Genomic DNA, 18,899 nt, shown 5'->3' on the forward strand with positions numbered 1-18,899 from the left:
CCGAAGGCCTGTGGGCTGGATCCGGCCCAATCGCCTTCTCAATCCGGCCCGCAGACGGACCGGGAATCAGCGTGTTTTTACATGAGTAGAATGTGCCCTTTTATTTAAAATGCATCTCTGGGATATTTGTAGGGCCTGCCTGGTGTTTTTACATGAGTAGAATGTGTGCTTTTATTTAACATGCATATCTGGGTTATTTGTGGGGCATAGGAATTCATTCCCCCCCAAAAAAATATAGTCTGGCCCCCCACATGGTCTGAGGGACAGTGGACCAGCCCACAGCTGAAAAAGGTTGCTGACCCCTGTATTTGACAGTGGGCCAAACTCCCTCAGGAGGTTGTGGAGGTTTTTAAGCAGAGGTTGGATGGCCATCTGCCGGGGATTTTTTAGCTGTGATTCCTGCATTGCAAGGGGGGGTTGGGCTAGATGACCTTTGAAGATCCCTTCTAATTCTAAAAATCTATGATTCTGTGAGACCAAAGGCCTGTCTCATGGGGGTGGCAAGGAGGAAGAACTTTGCCCGCTTTGCCTAATGGTCCACCTTCTGGGGAAAGGTGGGCGGGGCGAACACATGGTGGGCGGGGCCAGGTGTAAAAGTGGGTGGAGCAACTGACGGGACTCCTCCCTTTAGAGTCACAGAATTGAGAGTTGGAGGGGTACACTGAGGGTCATCTAGTCCAACCCCCTCAGGAACCACAGCTAAGGTCTGTTTGATATAGGTAAATTTCCTGGGAAGACTCTTCAACTTAGACAAGGTCTTGCAGCCTCCCTCATGACTTGAGCTTTTGTGTTTTGTAATGTGCACCTTGGTATATGCCAAGTTTTTATCCTTCTGCATGATTCTGGTGCACATTTCATGCTTATATGATTCTGCATTTGGCTGCCTTGTTAATAAATTTGAATTTCTTAAATTGAGCGGCAAACACAAGCCGAAGCAAATTGTATTTTCTCAATTTCTGAGGGTTATATCCGGAACAGACCAACTGGAATGAACGCACCTGGGAGACTCAGGTCCATTGATTTCTGTGGGTCTACTCTGAGTAGGACCCAGTTGGATGCAATCCTGATTTCCATCTCCTGAATATGCCCCATTCCCCAAGAAGGAAACCAAGAAAGAAACACAGAGGGAAATAGAAACCTGTTTTTTCCCCCTTTCCACACCAGGGCAGTGCCTTCCAAAATTTCAGGGGCTTCTGCACGTACCTGCAAAGTGGATGATGAAGCCGTGCTGATAGCCCAAGACGCTGCTCCCTGGATCCGACTGAAACTGGATGGTGACATCAGCCATGGAGGTGTACAGTTTGAACCGCCGGTGGGGGCCGGAATATTGGCCCAGGATCCTGGCCGTCAAATCGTCCCCGTCATAGAAAGTCAGCGCGTCTCCTTTGCCAAGGCGTAACCTGAAACGAATCGAAACAATTGTGGGTTTGGAAGGGACCCTACAGGTCATCTAGTCCAACCCCCTACGATGCAGGAATTGCAAGATGGCGGGGGGCAGCGGAGGGAGGTGCCGATTAAGAAAAGCCTGACGGCTACTCACTGACGGCGCAATCAGAACGCCAGATCTGCTGGAATGGGATCCAGTGGGCCTTATTTATTTATTTATTTTCATAAAAATTATATACTGCCTGATTGTGGAAAACTTCAACAATGACCAATACATTCCAAAAAATCAAAACCAACAATTAACCAAGACGCATACCAGCAAATTTCTGGGTAGGATTGCCTAGGATTGCTTTGTGCTTGAGGTAGACTGCTTTGGATGGTGAAGGTAGAATTTAACCATCAGGCAGGGGCAAAACTAGGCTTTATTTCACCCGGGTCAAAGACCAAGTTTGGCAATCCCAACCAAAGAACTGTGGCAAGAGAAACTGATGGACTAGGCGGAATTGGCGGAATTGACACACAAACTATGTGACAAGGACTTTAAAGAAGAATGGGGACCTTTTACAAAGCACTTAAGGAAACAACAAAATGAACTGAACACCTTGGCAGGTTTTGAATAAACATACACAAATTTTTTATTGGCAACATACTAGATAGATTAATTAAGGATCTTTACAATTTTATAATATGCAGAGAATATGTGCTGAGAAACCAGAGAGAGGAGCTGAGGAAAGTCTGGGTTGGGTTTTTCTTTTTGGGGGAGGGGGGAGGGGGAAATTGGGGGGGGGGATGAGGACGATGTATTTTTGATAAACTGATATGTTGAAATTCCTAATAATTTTATATATATATATATAAAAAGACCAAGTTTGGCAAGCAGTGAGCCTCAAGGATGCCCCCTGGAGGCTTCACCCTGAGCAAAAAACTCGGCTAGCCCCCCCCCCCCCATAGCTACAGCTCTGCATTAGGGTAAGTAGCTAGGGTGAGCCTTCTCCTCCTCCTTGAATCTGTCCCATCCTCTTTTAAAGCCACCCTGTTGCCTTGTGGCAGGGAGTTCCACAGCTGAACAATGCCATGTGTCAATCTGAAGCCAATTCCCGTGGCTGAAACTTGTACAATTGAACTGACAACATATTCTTTCATGGGGCTGCAGCTGTGCAGCTTACAAAAAACCTTGCAAGCCGTTTTGAGTTCCTGCTGCAGTAGGAGAGCCTGGTGCGAATCCTGCATTTCAGGGGGCTTGGACTTTGGCTCCCCTGGGTTCCCTTCCAGCTCGACAGTTCTAGGATTCTGTGAAATAACGATCCAAAGAGGGGCACAACTCACACTTGGATGTCCAGCATGATCCGCTTGTCCTCTTCCACGTGGAGACCCCAGATGCAGTCCTGGCCCTTCCCATAGGGCTCCGGCCAGTTGGGGGACAAAACCACCCCGGCGGCGTCCGTGATCTCCCCACTGCACACGGCTGCAGGAGAGGTGTGGAAGGAGATCAGTGGGGCTGTGTTGTGGATGGCAAACCATGAAGGATGTCACAACTTTGTGGCTTAGGGCCCTAGTATCTACTGGACCGCCTCTCCTGGTCTGCCCCGCAGAGGACCTTAAGGTCCACGAACAACCATAGTTTAGAGGTCCCGGGCCCTAAGGAAGTCAGACTATCCTCCCCCAGGGCCAGGGCCTTCTCAGTGATGGCTCCGACCTGGTGGAATGCTCTGTCCCATGAGACCAGGGCCCTTCAGGATTTAATCTCCTTCCGCCAGGCCTGTAAGAAAGCGCTATTCCACCTGGCCTTCATAAAAGGCCCCCCCTTTTATGAAGATCACCTGCTCTGAGACCCCACAGCTAATTCTCTCCTGGCCTCCTTGCTGGCCCAAGTAGGACCAATTCAGCCAGCTAGCCCTGGGGATTATCTAATTGATTTTTGATTGTTATTCATGTTTTTATACTGTATTTTATGCTGCTTCTATAATTGTTTTAAAGTGTTTTAAATTTGTTGTTAGCCGCCCTGAGCCCGGTTTTTGAATCGGGAAGGGCGGGGTATAAATAAAAAAATATTATTATTATTATTAACTGCAGCCTTTGTAGGCTGGGGAACTTCCACGTGCCGCTGATCAGAACAGGGCTTGCAATCGGTGCTCAACAGCAAGCCCTGCTTGCAAATGAACCACTAGGATTTCCCTTTAAGCTACGGTTGCCATATTTCAAAAAGTGAAAATTTTGCTTCTTTTTCTTTGCAAAATTTCAAAGAAGAGAGAAGTTTGTGAGCTACTTTTATGGAAATCCGCCAGAATATAGACATGAGTTGAAAAATCGCAAAGAAGAGAGAAGTTGGTGAGCTATTTTTAAGGAAAGTTGGCAAAAACAACACGGCCGACATAGGTTGCCATGCATCTGGATTTTCCTGGACATTTTGGCCGATTTCCACCCGGACACTTCTTCCGGCTTCAGTATCCCGGGTGTATCCAGGAAATTTCAGACGTATGGCAACCCTACTTTAAGCTCCTGGTTGTTCCTGACCCTTTGTAGGTTTCTAGTATGCCAGAGTACGACAGAACGACCTCCCAGAAATTTGGGGCATTTGTTGTATTTTACTGTTCTTTTGATTGATAAACCACTTAATTGCAATGGCTGCTAAGCATGTGACCTTGACCTCAACAATACAATAAAGGTCAACTATCAGTTTAGAACGATAAAGGTCAGAAACAACATCAATATTTGCGAACGCATTTTGTTCCGTTGTGCGTTTTGAAGCAAGGGTAGGAAAGCCTTCTAAGCGGGGGGCTGCCTTCTCTTCTGAGCAACCTCCCCAGGGCCGTGTGTCCGTGGTGGGAGGGGCCTGAGGCAAAAGGGGGTGGAGCAAGAGAGGAAATACAGTCGTACCTTGGATCCTGAACGCCTTGGTACTCGGACGTTTTGGCTCCCAAACGCCGCAAACCTGGAAGTGGTTGTTCCGGTTTGCGAACGTTCTTTCGAACCCGAACATCCGACGGGGCTTGTGATTCAGAAGCTGCGCTTTGGTTTCTGAATGTTTTGGAAGTCGAACGGACATCCGGATCAGATTCCGTTTGACTTCCAAGCTACGATTGTATTCACCCAATTTTTCGCCCTATAAGACGCACCAGACCACAAGACACACCTAGTTTTTGGAGGAGGAAAACAAGAAAAAAAATATTCTGAATCTCAGAAGCCAGAACAGCAAGAGGGATCGCTGCGCAGTGAAAGCAGCAATCCCTCTTGCTGTTCTGGCTTCTGGGATAGTTGTGCAGCCTGCATTCGCTCCATAAGACGCACACACATTTCCCCTTACTTTTTAGGAGGGAAAAAGTGAGTCTTATAGAGCAAAAAATATGGTACTTTCGAATGGTAGGCTAGTTTCCATGTTATTTATCCTACATCCTCTGGGTCTAACCACAACTCAACTGGCCTGTGGCCCCCAGAAGCCGGCCAATGCGGCCCCCGTAAGCCGGCCAAAGCTTTCCAACACGGCACCCACCTCGGCAGGCCGGCTCTGTCTCGTTCCACTGGGGGTTGGTGGGGTCCACGCACTCGATGATGACGGAGCCTTGCTCCAGGGTGTATCCCGCCTCGCAGGCAAACTCCACGGTGGTGCCTATGGCGTACGTCGCGTCGCTGGTGGTGAAGTTCCCGTACTTGACAAACGGCTCATAGCAGTGCCCGGGTTCAAAGGCTGGCAAGGGGCAGCGCAAGAGAGAGAGGGCATCAGTCAGAGAGCTGGCTTCACGTTCAAGAGTGTTTTGGGGTCTCCTAAAGCAGGGCTCAGGGACGCGGGTGGCGCTGTGGGTTAAACCACAGAACCTAGGACTTGCCGATCAGAAGGTTGGCGGTTTGAATCCCCGCGACAGGGTGAGCTCCCGTTGCTCGGTCCCTGCTCCTGCCAACCTAGCAGTTCGAAAGCACACCAGCGCAAGTACATAAATAGGTACCGCTCTGGCAGGAAGGTAAACGGGGTTTCTGTGCACTGTACCAAGCATGCAACAGTGTGCCAAGGAGCGTTGTGCTCACGCTCCCTGGCCTTTTGCCTTCTTGGCTAGAAAACAGGGTTTATCCCCTGACTGTTTGTCCTCTCACAGATTTGGTTACTAGACATAACGCTTGGCTGGAGCATGACCGGGGACGCAGACGTAATCAAGTACTGGGGAAAACATTTTAGGGAAACACCTGCTGACACGTGTATTTGCTAACACTGGAAATGTGCTTAGATGGAAATACGTCCTGTTCAGGGTGGTTTCACTACTGTTTCCAATTGTTGACTTCTGCTAATAAAAGGAGCCTCTGCAGAGCTAGTTGACAGCTTGTCTTGGAGCATGCCACATGTAATGTTTCCAAGGGGTTGCTCGAGAGCAAGCGGGCAAATATCTCCCTGCTTGGCTGTGAAGCCTTGTTTTGCTGCCAAAATAAACCTTATCTGTCCGGAGCCCCACTCTTCCGTGGCTGGCTCAATCGCTGGCAGAATCCGTGAGTGGGCGGTTCCTAAACTTTCCCCAGCAAAGCAGCTTCTTGACGCCCAGTCTGCGCCTCCCCTCTCTGCGCGGATACTTTCTGCTCAAGGAGGGCGTGGGTAGCGGAGGACCCCTCTCCTCCCCGCTTTTCCCCGGCAAGTAGTCCTGGGACCGCCTCGCCACTTCCGACTCCTGCAGCTCCTGTCCACTGGAGGCGTTTTTACTCTCCTCCGTTGAAGAGGAGCTGCTTCTCCCGATCCCTGGAGGCTCTCTATAATCCATTCGGCTTTTGCTCTCTCCCTCCTGAGCCGATGGCAGTTCCCTGACACCACAGCTCACCTGCATTCAACCTCCCGTCATCCTCGTTATTCCTACAGCAGCTAAATGGGCACCCCGAGGTCTTCCGCAGGGACCCACAAATCCTCCAAGCCTCCCCTCCCTCTCGCTGCCCCCTTGGCCACGAGGCGCTGAGAGGGGTTGCCTTTCCCCTCCCCTGAAAAGGATATAGAGCTGGCAAGAGTATTGTTGGCTCAGAAATGGAAGCCAGAAGAAATACCAACAAAAGAAGAATGACAGACAAAATTAATGGACTATGCAGCATTGGATAAAATGACAGGAAGGATTCGAAACCAGCGGGACCAGAGATTTACGGAAGATTGGAAGAAATATACGAATTATTTGAAGAGCAACTGTAATCAACAAATTACACTAGTAGGACTACAAGATGTTTTGTAAGGAGAAATATATGAAATATTGCGAAGAAGAGAAAGAAAGGAGATATTAGTTCTGAGATTTAAATGTAATAGTGAAAATAAGAAATGTAAATTAAGTAAATAGATTGGAAAATTTTCAGATGTGGTTGATGGAAGTCAAAAAAATTGTATAAGATGTAAAAGTATGTTTAAATATTGTTGAAAATGATATGTTGAAAAACTAATTAAAAATATTTAAAAAAGAAAGAAAAGCATATAGAGCTGAAGGAGGAAGTGGGATAGAGCGGCTCTTCTGGCCACTTCCCCTTTCAGCCCTATGCCCATTTCTAGGCTACGATTAATTCTAACACGGCTGACTTTTACCCAAATACTTTGGGAAAGCGAAGGGGTTGGGTGCCCCCTCTTTCTTTCTGCCTCTTGTGGGGGGGGGGAAGGGGACTGGCTGGAAATGTCAGTGCCCATGGCACTCACCCCCAAAAAGTATGGCAGCCGAAAGCGCTGGTTCCCAAATTGGGTGGTAGCGCCCCCTGGAGGGCAGTGCGATTCCCTTACAGGGCCACTTGCAAGGGACAGCAGGGGGCGCTGGAGGTCCAAAGGACCACCGCCTGACATCACAGGCTCAAGTTATCTGCTTTGTTGAATGAATTAAACTAAATAGCTTTAATTGGATTTGAAATAATGGTGCAATTAATTGCTACTGTTTTGCATTTACTCCTCTATTATCTTCCTTAGTGGGTCCTGCAAACCACTATTCTGAATAATGCATTTTTTTATAGTGTGGGGGCACTGGGGGGGGAGTTTATGGAACCCAGGGGCCCCCTAAAAGTTTGGGAGTAGCTGTCCTAATGGAACAAGCCCAGCGCCTTGCCCCGTGTGCCCTCTGCCAACTCACCCTCGTAGCGCAGGGCCATGCCGGCGGCCACCCCACTGCTGTCGGTGGTCAGCTCGATGAAGAAGCCCCTCGCGGTGCTGACCAGACCCTCGATGGGCAGGTATTCCACTTCGTACGAGTCGTACACGGGCGGAGCCTCAATGTCGTTTCCGTTCCGGATTATTAGCCTGGGAGGGGGGAAAGGAAGTGGCTTAATCCCAGCACACTTAAAAAAAGAGAAAGGTCAGAATTGCAAAGTTTAATTGGATGACCCTTGGGGCAGGAGAGGACTTTGGACTTTCATAATTCAGTGGCGCCCTGTGTTAGGCCAAAATTCAGTGTGTCCCCCGCCTTCCCTTCTGCTCAACTGCGGCCGTCACGCTGCCCTAAATCCACTTCTTCATGGCCTCCCTGCCCACTCTGCAATTCTATTTTTCACCTGAGGTTTTTAAACAGAGATCAGATGCCCCCCTGCCAGCGATTCTTTAGATGTGGTTCCTGAATTCGCAGGGGGTTGGGCTAGATCAGTGGTCCCCAACCTTATTTTTGGGCCATGCCCCACCTAAGCATCTCTAAAATGATAATAATATAATAATAATTTATTATTTATACCCCACCCATCTGGCTGGGCTTCCCCAGCCACTCTGGGCAGCTTCCAACAAAATATTAAAATACCGTAATACATCAAACATTAAAAGCTTCCCTGAAGGGCTGCCTTCAGATGTCTTCTAAAAGTCTGGTAGTTGTTTTTCTCTTTAACATCTGACAGGAGGGCGTTCCACAGGGCAGGTGCCACCACCAAGAAGGCCCTCTGCCTCGGTTCCTGTAACTTGTTGCTTCTCGCATTGAGGGAACCCCCAGAAGACCCTCAGAGCTGGACCTCAGTGTCTGAGTAGATTGATGCCCCCGCTGACGTATAATTCTTATTATTCGAAAAGTGAACTCCTATTCACGTGGAGGAAGCCTAAAAAAGCCATTCACTGTTAATAACTCATTCTTGAATCACTCTCCTTAAAAATCAAATTGCCCCCCTGTGGGGGGTGTGTGTGTGACCCACGTTGGGGACCTTGGGGGCCTCTTCCTACCATACAATTTATGATTCTATAACCCCACCCAGGGGCAGGAACAGGGATTCAGCATGAGATCAGCCCGGACGTCCAGGGAACAATTGCCCCATGACTCCGTCGCCCCCAAAATTCGAGGTGTCTCTCTTGCCAACCTGTCGTCATCCTCGGCCAAGGAGACCTTCTCAAAATGGAGGTGCAGCCGCTGTCCCTGCGGAGCCTCCAGCAGCCAATGGCAGGTCAGGTTGTTGCTGTAGTTGGCAGGGTAGCCCGGCGAGACGATGCGCCCGGTCGTGGCATTCCGGATCAACCCGCCGCAAGACGCTGCGGAGAGAAGGGACGCGTCAGTGGGGCTACAGGAAGGGCTTCCCTCCCCGCCCTCTCCAACAATATCAATTTATTTCTTCACCGCCATCAACATTCCTTATCCGTCCTACACTGCAGGGTTGCAGGGCAGGCCCCAGGTATGTAAAATGGCAATATTAACCTTAAAAGAAAATGTGATGAAAATGATGTGTAGATGGTACATTACGCCTGTGAAATTAGCTAAAACGTACAAAGTTAGTAAGAAATGTTGGGAATGTAAAGAAAAAGAAGGAACATTTTATCACATGTGGTGGGAATATGAAAAAGTGAAAAACTTCTGGGAAATGATATATAATGAGATGAAGAAGATGTTGAAATATACATTATTAAGAAACAGACGCATTTTTACTTGGCATTGTAGGTTGATGATATAAACAGAAAGGATTGTAAGTTATTTTTGTACACAGTGGCAGCAGCAATAATATTATTGGCACAAAACTGGAAGCAAGAAGAATTACCGACGAAAGAAGAATGGAGGGTGAAAATGATGGACTATGCAGAATTGGATAAACTAACAGGAAGGATTCGAAACCCGAGGGACCAGAGATTCTCAGAAGACTGGAGTAAATTTATGGACTATTTGAAAAGCAATTGTGAGGAACAGATTATGTTAGTAGGTTTGCAAGAAGTTTTGTAAGGTGAATTATTTGAAATGTTGCAAAAAAGATAATGAGGAGAATTATTAGTTAAAGATAACTAAAGGTCATAGGAAATTAAGAAATGCATAATAAGTGATAAAGACGGAAAATCATCAGAGGTGTTGACGGAAGTCCAAAAATTATTGTATAAGATGAGACGTTTTGTTGTATGAATGATAATTAATATCTTAAAAACTAATAGGTGTGTGTGTGTGTGTGTGTGTGTGTGTGTGTGTGTGTGTATATATTGCAATATTAAAATTAACCAGCAGAGGCAGCCCTGAGCTAGAGGATTCTGAGTCGCCTGCGGCGGCTGCCTCCATTTACCCAACGGTAGGGAGAGGTCGACCGGAGAAGCTTGCTGAGCTGAAATGCCCTGCCAGTTCCCAAACCCACAAACAGCTCCCCCCCTCCTGTACCCTCTGGCTTTGCTCACCGACGCAGGTGGGCTCCCGGGCGCTCCAGAAGGGGTGGGTGGCGTTGAGGCAGGTGAGGCAGTGCTGGCCCTGCAGCTGGTAGCCGGTGGCACAGGAGAAGCAGGCGTGGCCGCCCGGGTGCACGCTGGTGACGGAGACCTCCCCGTAGGGGGGGCGCATGGGGAACGCACAGCTGAGCAGGTAGGCTGGGAAAGGAAAAAGAGGTGGGGAGAGTTGGGCTGTGTACATTTAAAACCCATTTAACACACGTACACATTCCCCAAGGATCCTGGGAACTATAGTTTGCTAAGGGAGCTAGGAAACGTAGCATTGTGAGAAGGCAAACTACAGTTCCCCGGATTCTGGGGCTGTGATTTAAATGAATGGCAGAGAGCAGAGAGCAGATTAGGGTGAATTTCCTACAAATTCCCCACTGAGAGAGAATCAGATTTGACAAGGGATGGTTCTACACGCAGGGGGGGAAACACGCTATAAACTAGTCAGAAATTAGATTATAACGAACGGGGGGAAACCCTATGAAAAATGGCGTTTAAATATTTCCTGCTCTCTGGCGCCATCTGGTGTTGCATGTTTGTAGCGCATCCAAATTGTTGTTCCTTGCTGAGTTCAAGGTGTGGTGTTGTTTATTTATTAACTCAACTTGCATTTGTTATTATTATTATTAATAATAATAATAATAATAAGGTTCAGCTGAGAGTTCAGCGGCTGCCCCCCCTGGCTGAGTGGGGATTCGAACCCTGGCCTCCTCCAGGTCCCCAGTTCTAACCACTATGACACACTATTCACATAAATAAAGTAAAGGTAAAGGTACCCCTGCCCTTTCGGACCAGTCGTGACCGACTCTGGCGTTGCGCGCCCATCTCGCTTAAGAGGCCGGGGGCCAGCGCTGTCCGAGGACACTCCCGGGTCACATGGCCAGCGTGACGAAGCTGCTCTGGCGAGCCAGCACCAGCACAGCACACGGAAACGCAGTTTACCTTCCCGCTAGAAAGCGGTCCCTATTTATCTACTTGCACTTAGAGGTGCTTTCGAACTGCTAGGTTGGCAGGAGCTGGGACCGAAAGACGGGAGCTCACCCCGCCGCGGGGATTCGAACATTCATACAAATACTGTGTGCCTAAAATGGTTCTCACACATACCACCTCGGGAGGTGGGGGGGCTCTCCTTCCTTGGAGGTTTTTAAGCAGAGGTAGGACAGCTACCTGCCAGGTATCCTTTAGTTGCAATTGCTGCATTGCAGGGGGTTGGTATGGATGATCTTTGGGGGTCCCCCCAACTCTATGATTCTATGATTGGGGTGAACAAATGCAAAATCAATACATCATGGCAATAACTCTCAAAATACTAGACCGTCTCAAAACATAATATGAAATTATGTTGTGTGTGCGGGGGAAATCCTTAAAGTGAAATTAAGAGGTAGAAGTCAGGGGAAAATGGATCAATTGTAAAAAGACACAGTTTTTCTCTGCTAGTCGAATGAAGCAAAAGCTTAATCTGGAATTAGTCTGACACCTTTTTTTATGCCCAGAGAATAAACAATACACACACACACACACACACACACACACACACACACACACTGGGTGGTCTCTCAACTAAGTTCTCCTCAGAACAGGTCCATTGAGATTCGCAGATCCAAACTACCAAATTCACTTCAATGGGTCTACTCTGAGTAAGGGTGGAATTGCATGTGACCCATTCCATTCACACAGCTATTTAAAAAAGCATTTTTAGATGTTTATTTCTTTATCTACTTAAAAGCGATTTGCTGCAGATCGGCGCACAGGATTAAAGGAACAGAATTCTATTACCGGTATATTTTTTACAGATTTTTTGGGGGTAAAGGCTTTAAATATTTAACTACTTTAAGTGATTTGCTGCCACAGATTTAAATATAAATCTATGTGTATTGGGAGGGGGAGGGGTTGTTAAAGGAACATCATATTATATTTATACATCTTTTTTTTAAGGCTTTAAATATTTATTTCTAAATTCAAAGTGATTTAATAGAGATTTTAAATGCAAAGCTATGTGTAACAGCACTAAGGAAATAAACACATGAACACAGCCCTATCTGGGATCGATTTTGTCTCTGAATATGACAAATGGGTTCTATGTTGCGTGTTGGTTGTTATTATTTATTTCTCTTATTTATTGCAGCGATATCCCATCTTTCATGCAAGGAGCATGCTGTTCTCATCTTTTTTTTTTTAATCTTCACAACAACCTTGTGAGGTAGCGTTGGCAGAGAGAAGGGGACGGGCCCAAGGTTATTTGTTGTTGTTGTTTAGTCGTTTAGTCGTGTCCGCCTCTTCGTGACCCCCTGGACCAGAGCACGCCAGGCACTCCTGTCTTCCACTGCCTCCCGCAGTTTGGTCAAACTCATGCTGGGAGCTTCGAGAACACTGTCCAACCATCTCCGTCGTCCTCTTCTCCTTGGGCCCTCCGTCTTTCCCAACATCAGGGTCTTTTCCAGGGAGTCTTCTCTTCTCATGCGGTGGCCAAAGTCTTGGAGCCTCAGCTTCAGGATCTGTCCTTCCAGTGAGCCCTCAGGGCTGATTTCCTTCAGAATGGATCGGTTTGATCTTCTTGCAGTCCATGGGACTCTCAAGAGTCTCCTCCAGCACCAGAATTCAAAAGCATCCATTCTTCGGCGACCAGCCTTCTTTATGGTCCAGCTAGTGATGTATGGAAGTGAGAGCTGGATCATAAAGAGAGCTGGATCAAGGTTATTAGAAGGTGCAAATACTCCTAACAGATTCCACTGGCCACATGTGCCGGAAGAAAGGGCACAGGCAGGGATCGATGCCAGCAGGGGCAGACTGTGGGGTCTCAAATTTCAAATTTTGCGGGACATCAAAATTTGGCTCTCGGCCACCAATCACCTTCTGTCTGACATCACAGTGACATCACGCCTAGGCTCTGCACCTATTGCGGCTGAACCGGTCATGCTCCCCGAAATCCGCTTCTGGTGCCAGTTGCGAGAAAGGGGGTTGTGTGTGTGTGTTGGGGGCTTCAGCTGTTGCAACAGGGTGTGTCAACATTGGCGGGGCGCCCTGTGGGGCTGGGAGACAGGTGTGTATATATATATATCAATGCCAGCCCCTCCCTTCCCCGGTGCTCCGCGCAAATTACGTTAATTGTTGGGACCAATTATCTCCCCATTAAGCGAGTCTTTGGTGGGTGCCCGCTCTAACCTGCCAGCTTCGGCGATTAGCTCCGACAGCGATTAGCGTGCTCCCAATTAGCTAATTGCGCTGCAGCTGCGAGGGGGGTGGGAAGGGAATCCTGGTGCTGCCACGGCACCCGGGCTGGTGGCGTGGGCGGGCTGGTGGAACAGCCTGCAGATCCACAGGCAGACGGGCATCGGGTGGGAACAGAAGGCTCCGTGAATTTCTTCGCCTGCGTCTGCGAACAAGGGGGGGCGGGCGCAGCAAGAAAGATCGCTCCAAGAATCCTGACAGGTATGTTTTGGGGCCGCACATAAAACAACACCCTTTCCTGCTTCTCGTTCCCAGCATTTGCTGCTCGGGGGGGGGAATAATAATAATAATAATAATAATAATAATAATTTATTTATACCCTGCCCATCTGGCTGGGTTTCCCCAACCACTCTGGGCGGCTTCCAATAAAACACTAAAATATAATAACCTATTAAACATTAAAAGCTTTCCTAAACAGGGCTGCCTTCAGATGTCTTCTAAAAGTTTGGTAGTTATTTTTCTCTTTGACATCTGGTGGGAGGGCGTTCCACAGGGAGGGTGCCACCACCAAGAAGGCCCTCTGCCTGGTTCCCTGTAACCTCACATCTCACAGTGAGGGAACTGCCAGAAGGCCCTCGGCGCTGGATCTCAGTGTCTTGGCTGAACGATGGGGGTGGAGATGCTCCTTCAGGTCTACTGAGCCAAGGCCGTTTAGGGCTTTAAAGGTCAGCAACAACACTTTGAATTGTGCTCAGAAATGTACTGGGAGCCAGTGTAGGTCTTTCAAGACCGGTGTTATGTGGTCTCGCCGGCCGCTCCCAGTCACCAGTCTAGCTGCCGCATTCTGGATTAGTTGTAGTTTCCGGGTCACCTTCAAATGCAGTCCCACATAGAGTGCATTGCAGTAGTCCAAGCGGGAGATAACCAGAGCATGCACCCCTCTGGCGAGACAGTCTGCGGGCAGGGAGGATCTCAGCCTGCGTACCAGGTGGAGCTGGTAGACAGCCGCCCTGGACACGGACTTGACCTGCGCCTCCATGGACAGCTGTGAGTCCAGAATGACTCCCAGGCTGTGCACCTGGTCCTTCAGGGGCACAGTTACCCCATTCAGGACCAGGGAGTAGGTTAGTGACTGGCCTGACGTCGCTTCATGGCCGAGTCGGGACTTGAACCCTCCCTCCCAGGTCCTCGTCCAACACTTGGACCACACAAGGCCGTGGAAAGTTCCCCCTGCCTTCATTTCTGGGGAAACCTTCCGGCGAGGGCAGGGGCACATGCCAGGGGTGGGCGGGGCCAGAGGGGAAAGTGGGCGTGGCAATGCACCTATGAACAAAAAAAGTCTGGGAAGCACTGGTTTAGAATAAAGCAGCTGCATGTCCCCCCTAGTGGTAGGTGAAGGACCTGCACTCTCACCTTCGAACCGGAAATGAAAGGTCCCTGGGTTGGCAGGAGATGGGCTCTGGAAGCGCACCACGACCTGATTGGTCGGGCCGCGGATCACCTGCCCACGCATGAGGAAGGATTCGTTGGCTAGGGCGACGGGCTCTACGCCCCCCAGCGTCTCCACGGTGACCGTCTCTCCCTCCGCAAGGCTGATGTTCTGGACCTGCAGAGAGGGAAGGAAGGAAGGAAGAGGGACTCTGAGGATGCAAACCCAGCTGCGTTCACTGGGAGATGAGATGGGGATGGTCTACCACAGGCTAATAATAATAATAATAATAATAAATTTTATTTATAGCCAGCCCTCCCCAGCCAAGACCGGGCTCAGGGCAGTTAACAACCAATAATTAAAACAAATTGATTAAAATACAACTTAAAAACAAGATTAAAATACAACATTAAAACATTAAGATGCAGCCTCTTCATAGGAGGAGAAAGGGGAAAAGAAAGAGGGGGAGGAAATCAAATTGGCTCCAAGCCAAAGGCCAGGCGGAACAACTCTGTCTTACAGGCCCTGCGGAAAGAAATCAGATCCCACAGGGCCCTGGTCTCATGAGACAGAGCGTTCCACCAGGCCGGAGCCAGTGTTGAAAAGGCCCTGGCTCTGGTTGAGGCTAATCTGACTTCCTTAGGGCCTGGGACCACTAGGGTGTTGCTATTTATGGATGGGGTCCCATGGAAGGGGTCCTCTGAGTCTATCAGGAGCTCGGCTTACACTCGAGTAGGACTCTGGTAGAGACACATGCCCGACTGGCATGTTCTCTCCCTCCTGGTCGATCGTTCGGGAGCTGCAAAAGCTTCCCACTGCCCGAACATCACAGCGACCGATGCCAACCGACACCGGCACACTTAGGGACCCGCAGAGTTTGCGCAACTTGCATAACAGACCTCAGCAACTCAGCATTTTGGCTAATCTACTTTATTTACATATAAACACACACGGAGCACTGCGACATAGCTCCCTCTCTCTCTAGCGTCAGACAGCAAAGAGCAAAGGACAATAGTCCCACTTCACGGAACACAGTAACACAAACATCCTGTCTCCGTCACTTCCCACTCTGTGGAGTCAAAACATATACAGTCATGTGAAAGACAACAATCCCATGACTGCAATCACGGAGCAGGAATTCTAACAGGGTCGTCTAGTCCAACCCCCAGGAATTGCAGCGAGGGAAACCAGACAACCTCTGCTTGGAAACCTCCAAGGAAGGAGAGTCCACCAGGCCGTTCAGCTGTCGATCGGCTCTTTCTGCCAGAACGGGGTGGGTTCTGGTCTACAGGAGTCCCACCAGTGGTACAGTCAAACCTTGGTTTTCACATGTCTCTCAGCTGCAGAACATTTTGGAAGCCGAATGCTGAAAACCCGGAAGTGAATGCTTCCATTTTCAAACATGCCTCGGAAATCGTACGGCACATTTCTCAATTTTCCGCATTGAACTTGTTGACAGCCCTCTGATCCTTGGTTTTCAAATGTTTCGGAAGTCGAATGGACTTCCGGAACAGATTACGTTCGGAAACCGAGGTTCCACTGTACAAAAAACTGGTGAACAGAGCCAGAACTGGGAACTTGCATATCCACTGAGCAGTAAATGCCTCTGAATGGCAGTTGCTGGGAATCGCAAGTGGGGAGAGTTTCTGTTGTGCTCCTTCTTGTGGACATGAGTTCCACAGTTTAACTACAGGCTGCCCGAATAAGTCCTTTCTATTTTTGTGTCCTGAATCCTTCCCACCCAACCTGGATATGGCATGAGAGATTGATCCTGGGACCTTCTGCATGCAAAACCCTGAGCTGCAGCCCTTCACGTGAAAAGAAAGAGCCTAGTCCTCATGAATTTTTTTTAAAAAAGAAATGTTTTAAACAGGAATATAGGAAGCTGCCTTCTACTGACTGAGCCCCATGGTCTATCTAACTCAATATTCCCTACACTGACTGGCAGCAGCTCCCCAGGATTTCAGACGGGGAATATTTCCGAGCCCCGCCTGGAGATGCTGCCAGAGTTGAACCCCAGGCCTTTTCCACGCAAAGCATATTGTTCCCGGTTGCTGCCACGTCCTCCGGTGGCGACGGCTGCATAACTTATCTTGATAAACGAGTCACTGTTGCCGTCTCTCATTAAAGTGGTGATTGTATATTAATTACGGTAATTAAACGGAGCTGCTCGGTGATAAACGGCCAAAGTCAGGAGCCTCCTTGCACTAATTACACCAAAGGTGCCCAAGATGGATCGGCAGAAGAGCAAGTGTGCCGAGACGGAGAAGGGGAACCAGATTGCGAGCGCTGGTGCGATGGGGATTTCCCTCTCCGTGAGGTTTAGCAGGATGCCAAGTGATTTATGGGAGGAGAGAGACAGGAACACAAGGAGAAAAGCCCCGGTGAGCACAGCCTGGATGTGGAGCAGGCGGTCGCTGCTCACCACACACAAAGGAAAGGAATGTAGAATCAGAAGGAACCTAGAGGTCCTCTAGACCACCCCAGCCAGACGCAGGATCTGTGAGGCAGATTGAGGAAAAGGGGAATTTGGAGGAGGGATTTTTTTTTTAGGGGAAGAAGTGAGGTGATTAGAGGGCTGGATAACAACTTCTTCTTCTTCTTCTTCTTCTTCTTCTTCTTCTTCTTCTTCTTCTTCACTCTCCTCAATGAATCTGCACAACAACCCTGTGAGGTAGGTTAGGCTGAGAGGCAGCAATGGGCCCAAAGGTCACACCCAGGAAGCTTCATTTCTGAGTGGGAGGGTCTGAGTCCTGGTCTCCCAGGAGAAATTAACACCAAATGACGATTAATTTCAAAAAAAAAGTTTGCAAACTGATGGGAAGATGTGGAGAACTGAATATATCTATCTATCTATCTATCTATCTATCTATCTATCTATCTATCTATGGGGGGGCGGAGAACCCAAGAAACTGAAATTGACCAATTCGCCTGTCCCTGGATATCACTGCTTTTGCTCTTAAAAAACCCCAACCCACCACATGGGTCCCTCTCTCGCCAGGCCCAGGTCCTGGGTGCGGATTTCGCTGCCTACACTGCAAGAATATAATGCCTACATTGGGGAAGTTCCGTTCCCCAGAATGGATCAAGGGGGTGTAAGGGCAGCATTTCAGGGAGTTGTTAATTTAGCTGCCAGGGAAGAAAAAGAAGAAAAAGTCCCAATTTCACAGAAATCTCTCTCCCCCCCTCCGGGAATTTCAGGAGTTTTTTTTTACACCTTGCTGAAGATGCTCGCAACACCCACCCCCGCCCTCCCCACCAGCTAATGCTACACTGGGGAGAGCCCCCCAGTCCGGGCCGGAGGCGGTATCACGGCCGCAGGGCCCTCCGCTGGCACGTCCGCCCGCCAAGCCTCCTTCCGCCTGGGCCTAATGAAGCCCCGGGGGACGCGGCACGGAGGGAGAAAGCAGGTATTGTCGAAATGTCGGCCAAATGCCACGTCTATCGATTTGACATTTGCTGCTGTTGCCTTTTGGGGCTGGCACGGCTGACTGCATCCCTGAGACAAGATGTCTGTATTTGTAACGTGGCATTAGAATGCAGCCGGGGTCCCGTGTCATCGTCCCTTCCCTCGCTTAACCCTGCAGGCGAGAAGAGGGGCTCCTCTGTCTGCCTGCCTCCTTCGTCTTACCTGCCCCCACCCCAGAAAAGGGGCCGAGGCTCTCTTACGGATGATAAAGGACAAAAATCTGGGGCTCAAGGAACGCAGCCCTCAGGCTACAAAATGTCCCCCATCCTTGCTGGAGAATCTGAAAGCATTCAAACACACCCTCCAAATCCATCCAGAATTTTGTCCTGGGCCTTGAGGACCAGTTTCTCTGAAACGGGTCTTTGCAGACCGAAGTTTCAGCCAGGAACGGGTGTAATTCACACGGCATCACTGAAGTTAACTCTTCATTCAAAGAAACAGGAGTGACAACTCATCCCAGCAAATCTCGCCCGGAGGAGGCAGTTTGGGGGGCTGAAGATCCCCATCTTCCCACAGTTAACGAAGTCTTTTGTTCCCCTGGGTCCTTCCCATAGTCTGAGACTATGCCTACATGCCACTCTCTGTTCCTCCCTCTTCACACCTCTACTGGTCCTGGGAGACCAGCGAAAAGGGGAGCTTGTCACTGTAGGAGGGGGAGACCCCCTACTTTCTCCAGCACCCAGCCTCCCCTCTGCCTCTTGGCTTCCCTCCCCTCCAGCCTCCGCTTCTGCCTCTGATTCTGCACTGCTTTCTGCCCCTGTTCTTCCTGCTCACCAAACCCTGTTGCCTCTTCAGCTTCCCACACCTCCTCTTCCCAGTCCGCTCCCTCTTCTCCTTCTGATCACTCATCTTCCTCCCACCACCCC

General features: G+C 49.2%; 1 protein-coding gene across 2 annotated transcripts in view; it reads right to left on the reverse strand.

Annotated features, from left to right (window-relative positions):
• Window positions 1-18,899, reverse strand: part of SEZ6 (seizure related 6 homolog) — a 110,623-nt gene that overhangs the window by 11,261 nt on the left and 80,463 nt on the right. For both annotated transcript variants that reach the window (XM_053367613.1, XM_053367612.1), the window contains exons 4-10: window positions 14,549-14,741; window positions 9,932-10,117; window positions 8,647-8,815; window positions 7,449-7,615; window positions 4,877-5,071; window positions 2,713-2,851; window positions 1,204-1,400 (exon numbers count right to left, since the gene is read on the reverse strand). In XM_053367613.1, the coding sequence (XP_053223588.1) occupies window positions 1,204-1,400; window positions 2,713-2,851; window positions 4,877-5,071; window positions 7,449-7,615; window positions 8,647-8,815; window positions 9,932-10,117; window positions 14,549-14,741 (1,246 nt within the window). The remainder of the gene's footprint in view (window positions 1-1,203; window positions 1,401-2,712; window positions 2,852-4,876; window positions 5,072-7,448; window positions 7,616-8,646; window positions 8,816-9,931; window positions 10,118-14,548; window positions 14,742-18,899) is intronic.

This window comes from Podarcis raffonei, chromosome 15 (assembly GCF_027172205.1).
Source record: "Podarcis raffonei isolate rPodRaf1 chromosome 15, rPodRaf1.pri, whole genome shotgun sequence".
NCBI lineage: Eukaryota > Metazoa > Chordata > Lepidosauria > Squamata > Lacertidae > Podarcis > Podarcis raffonei.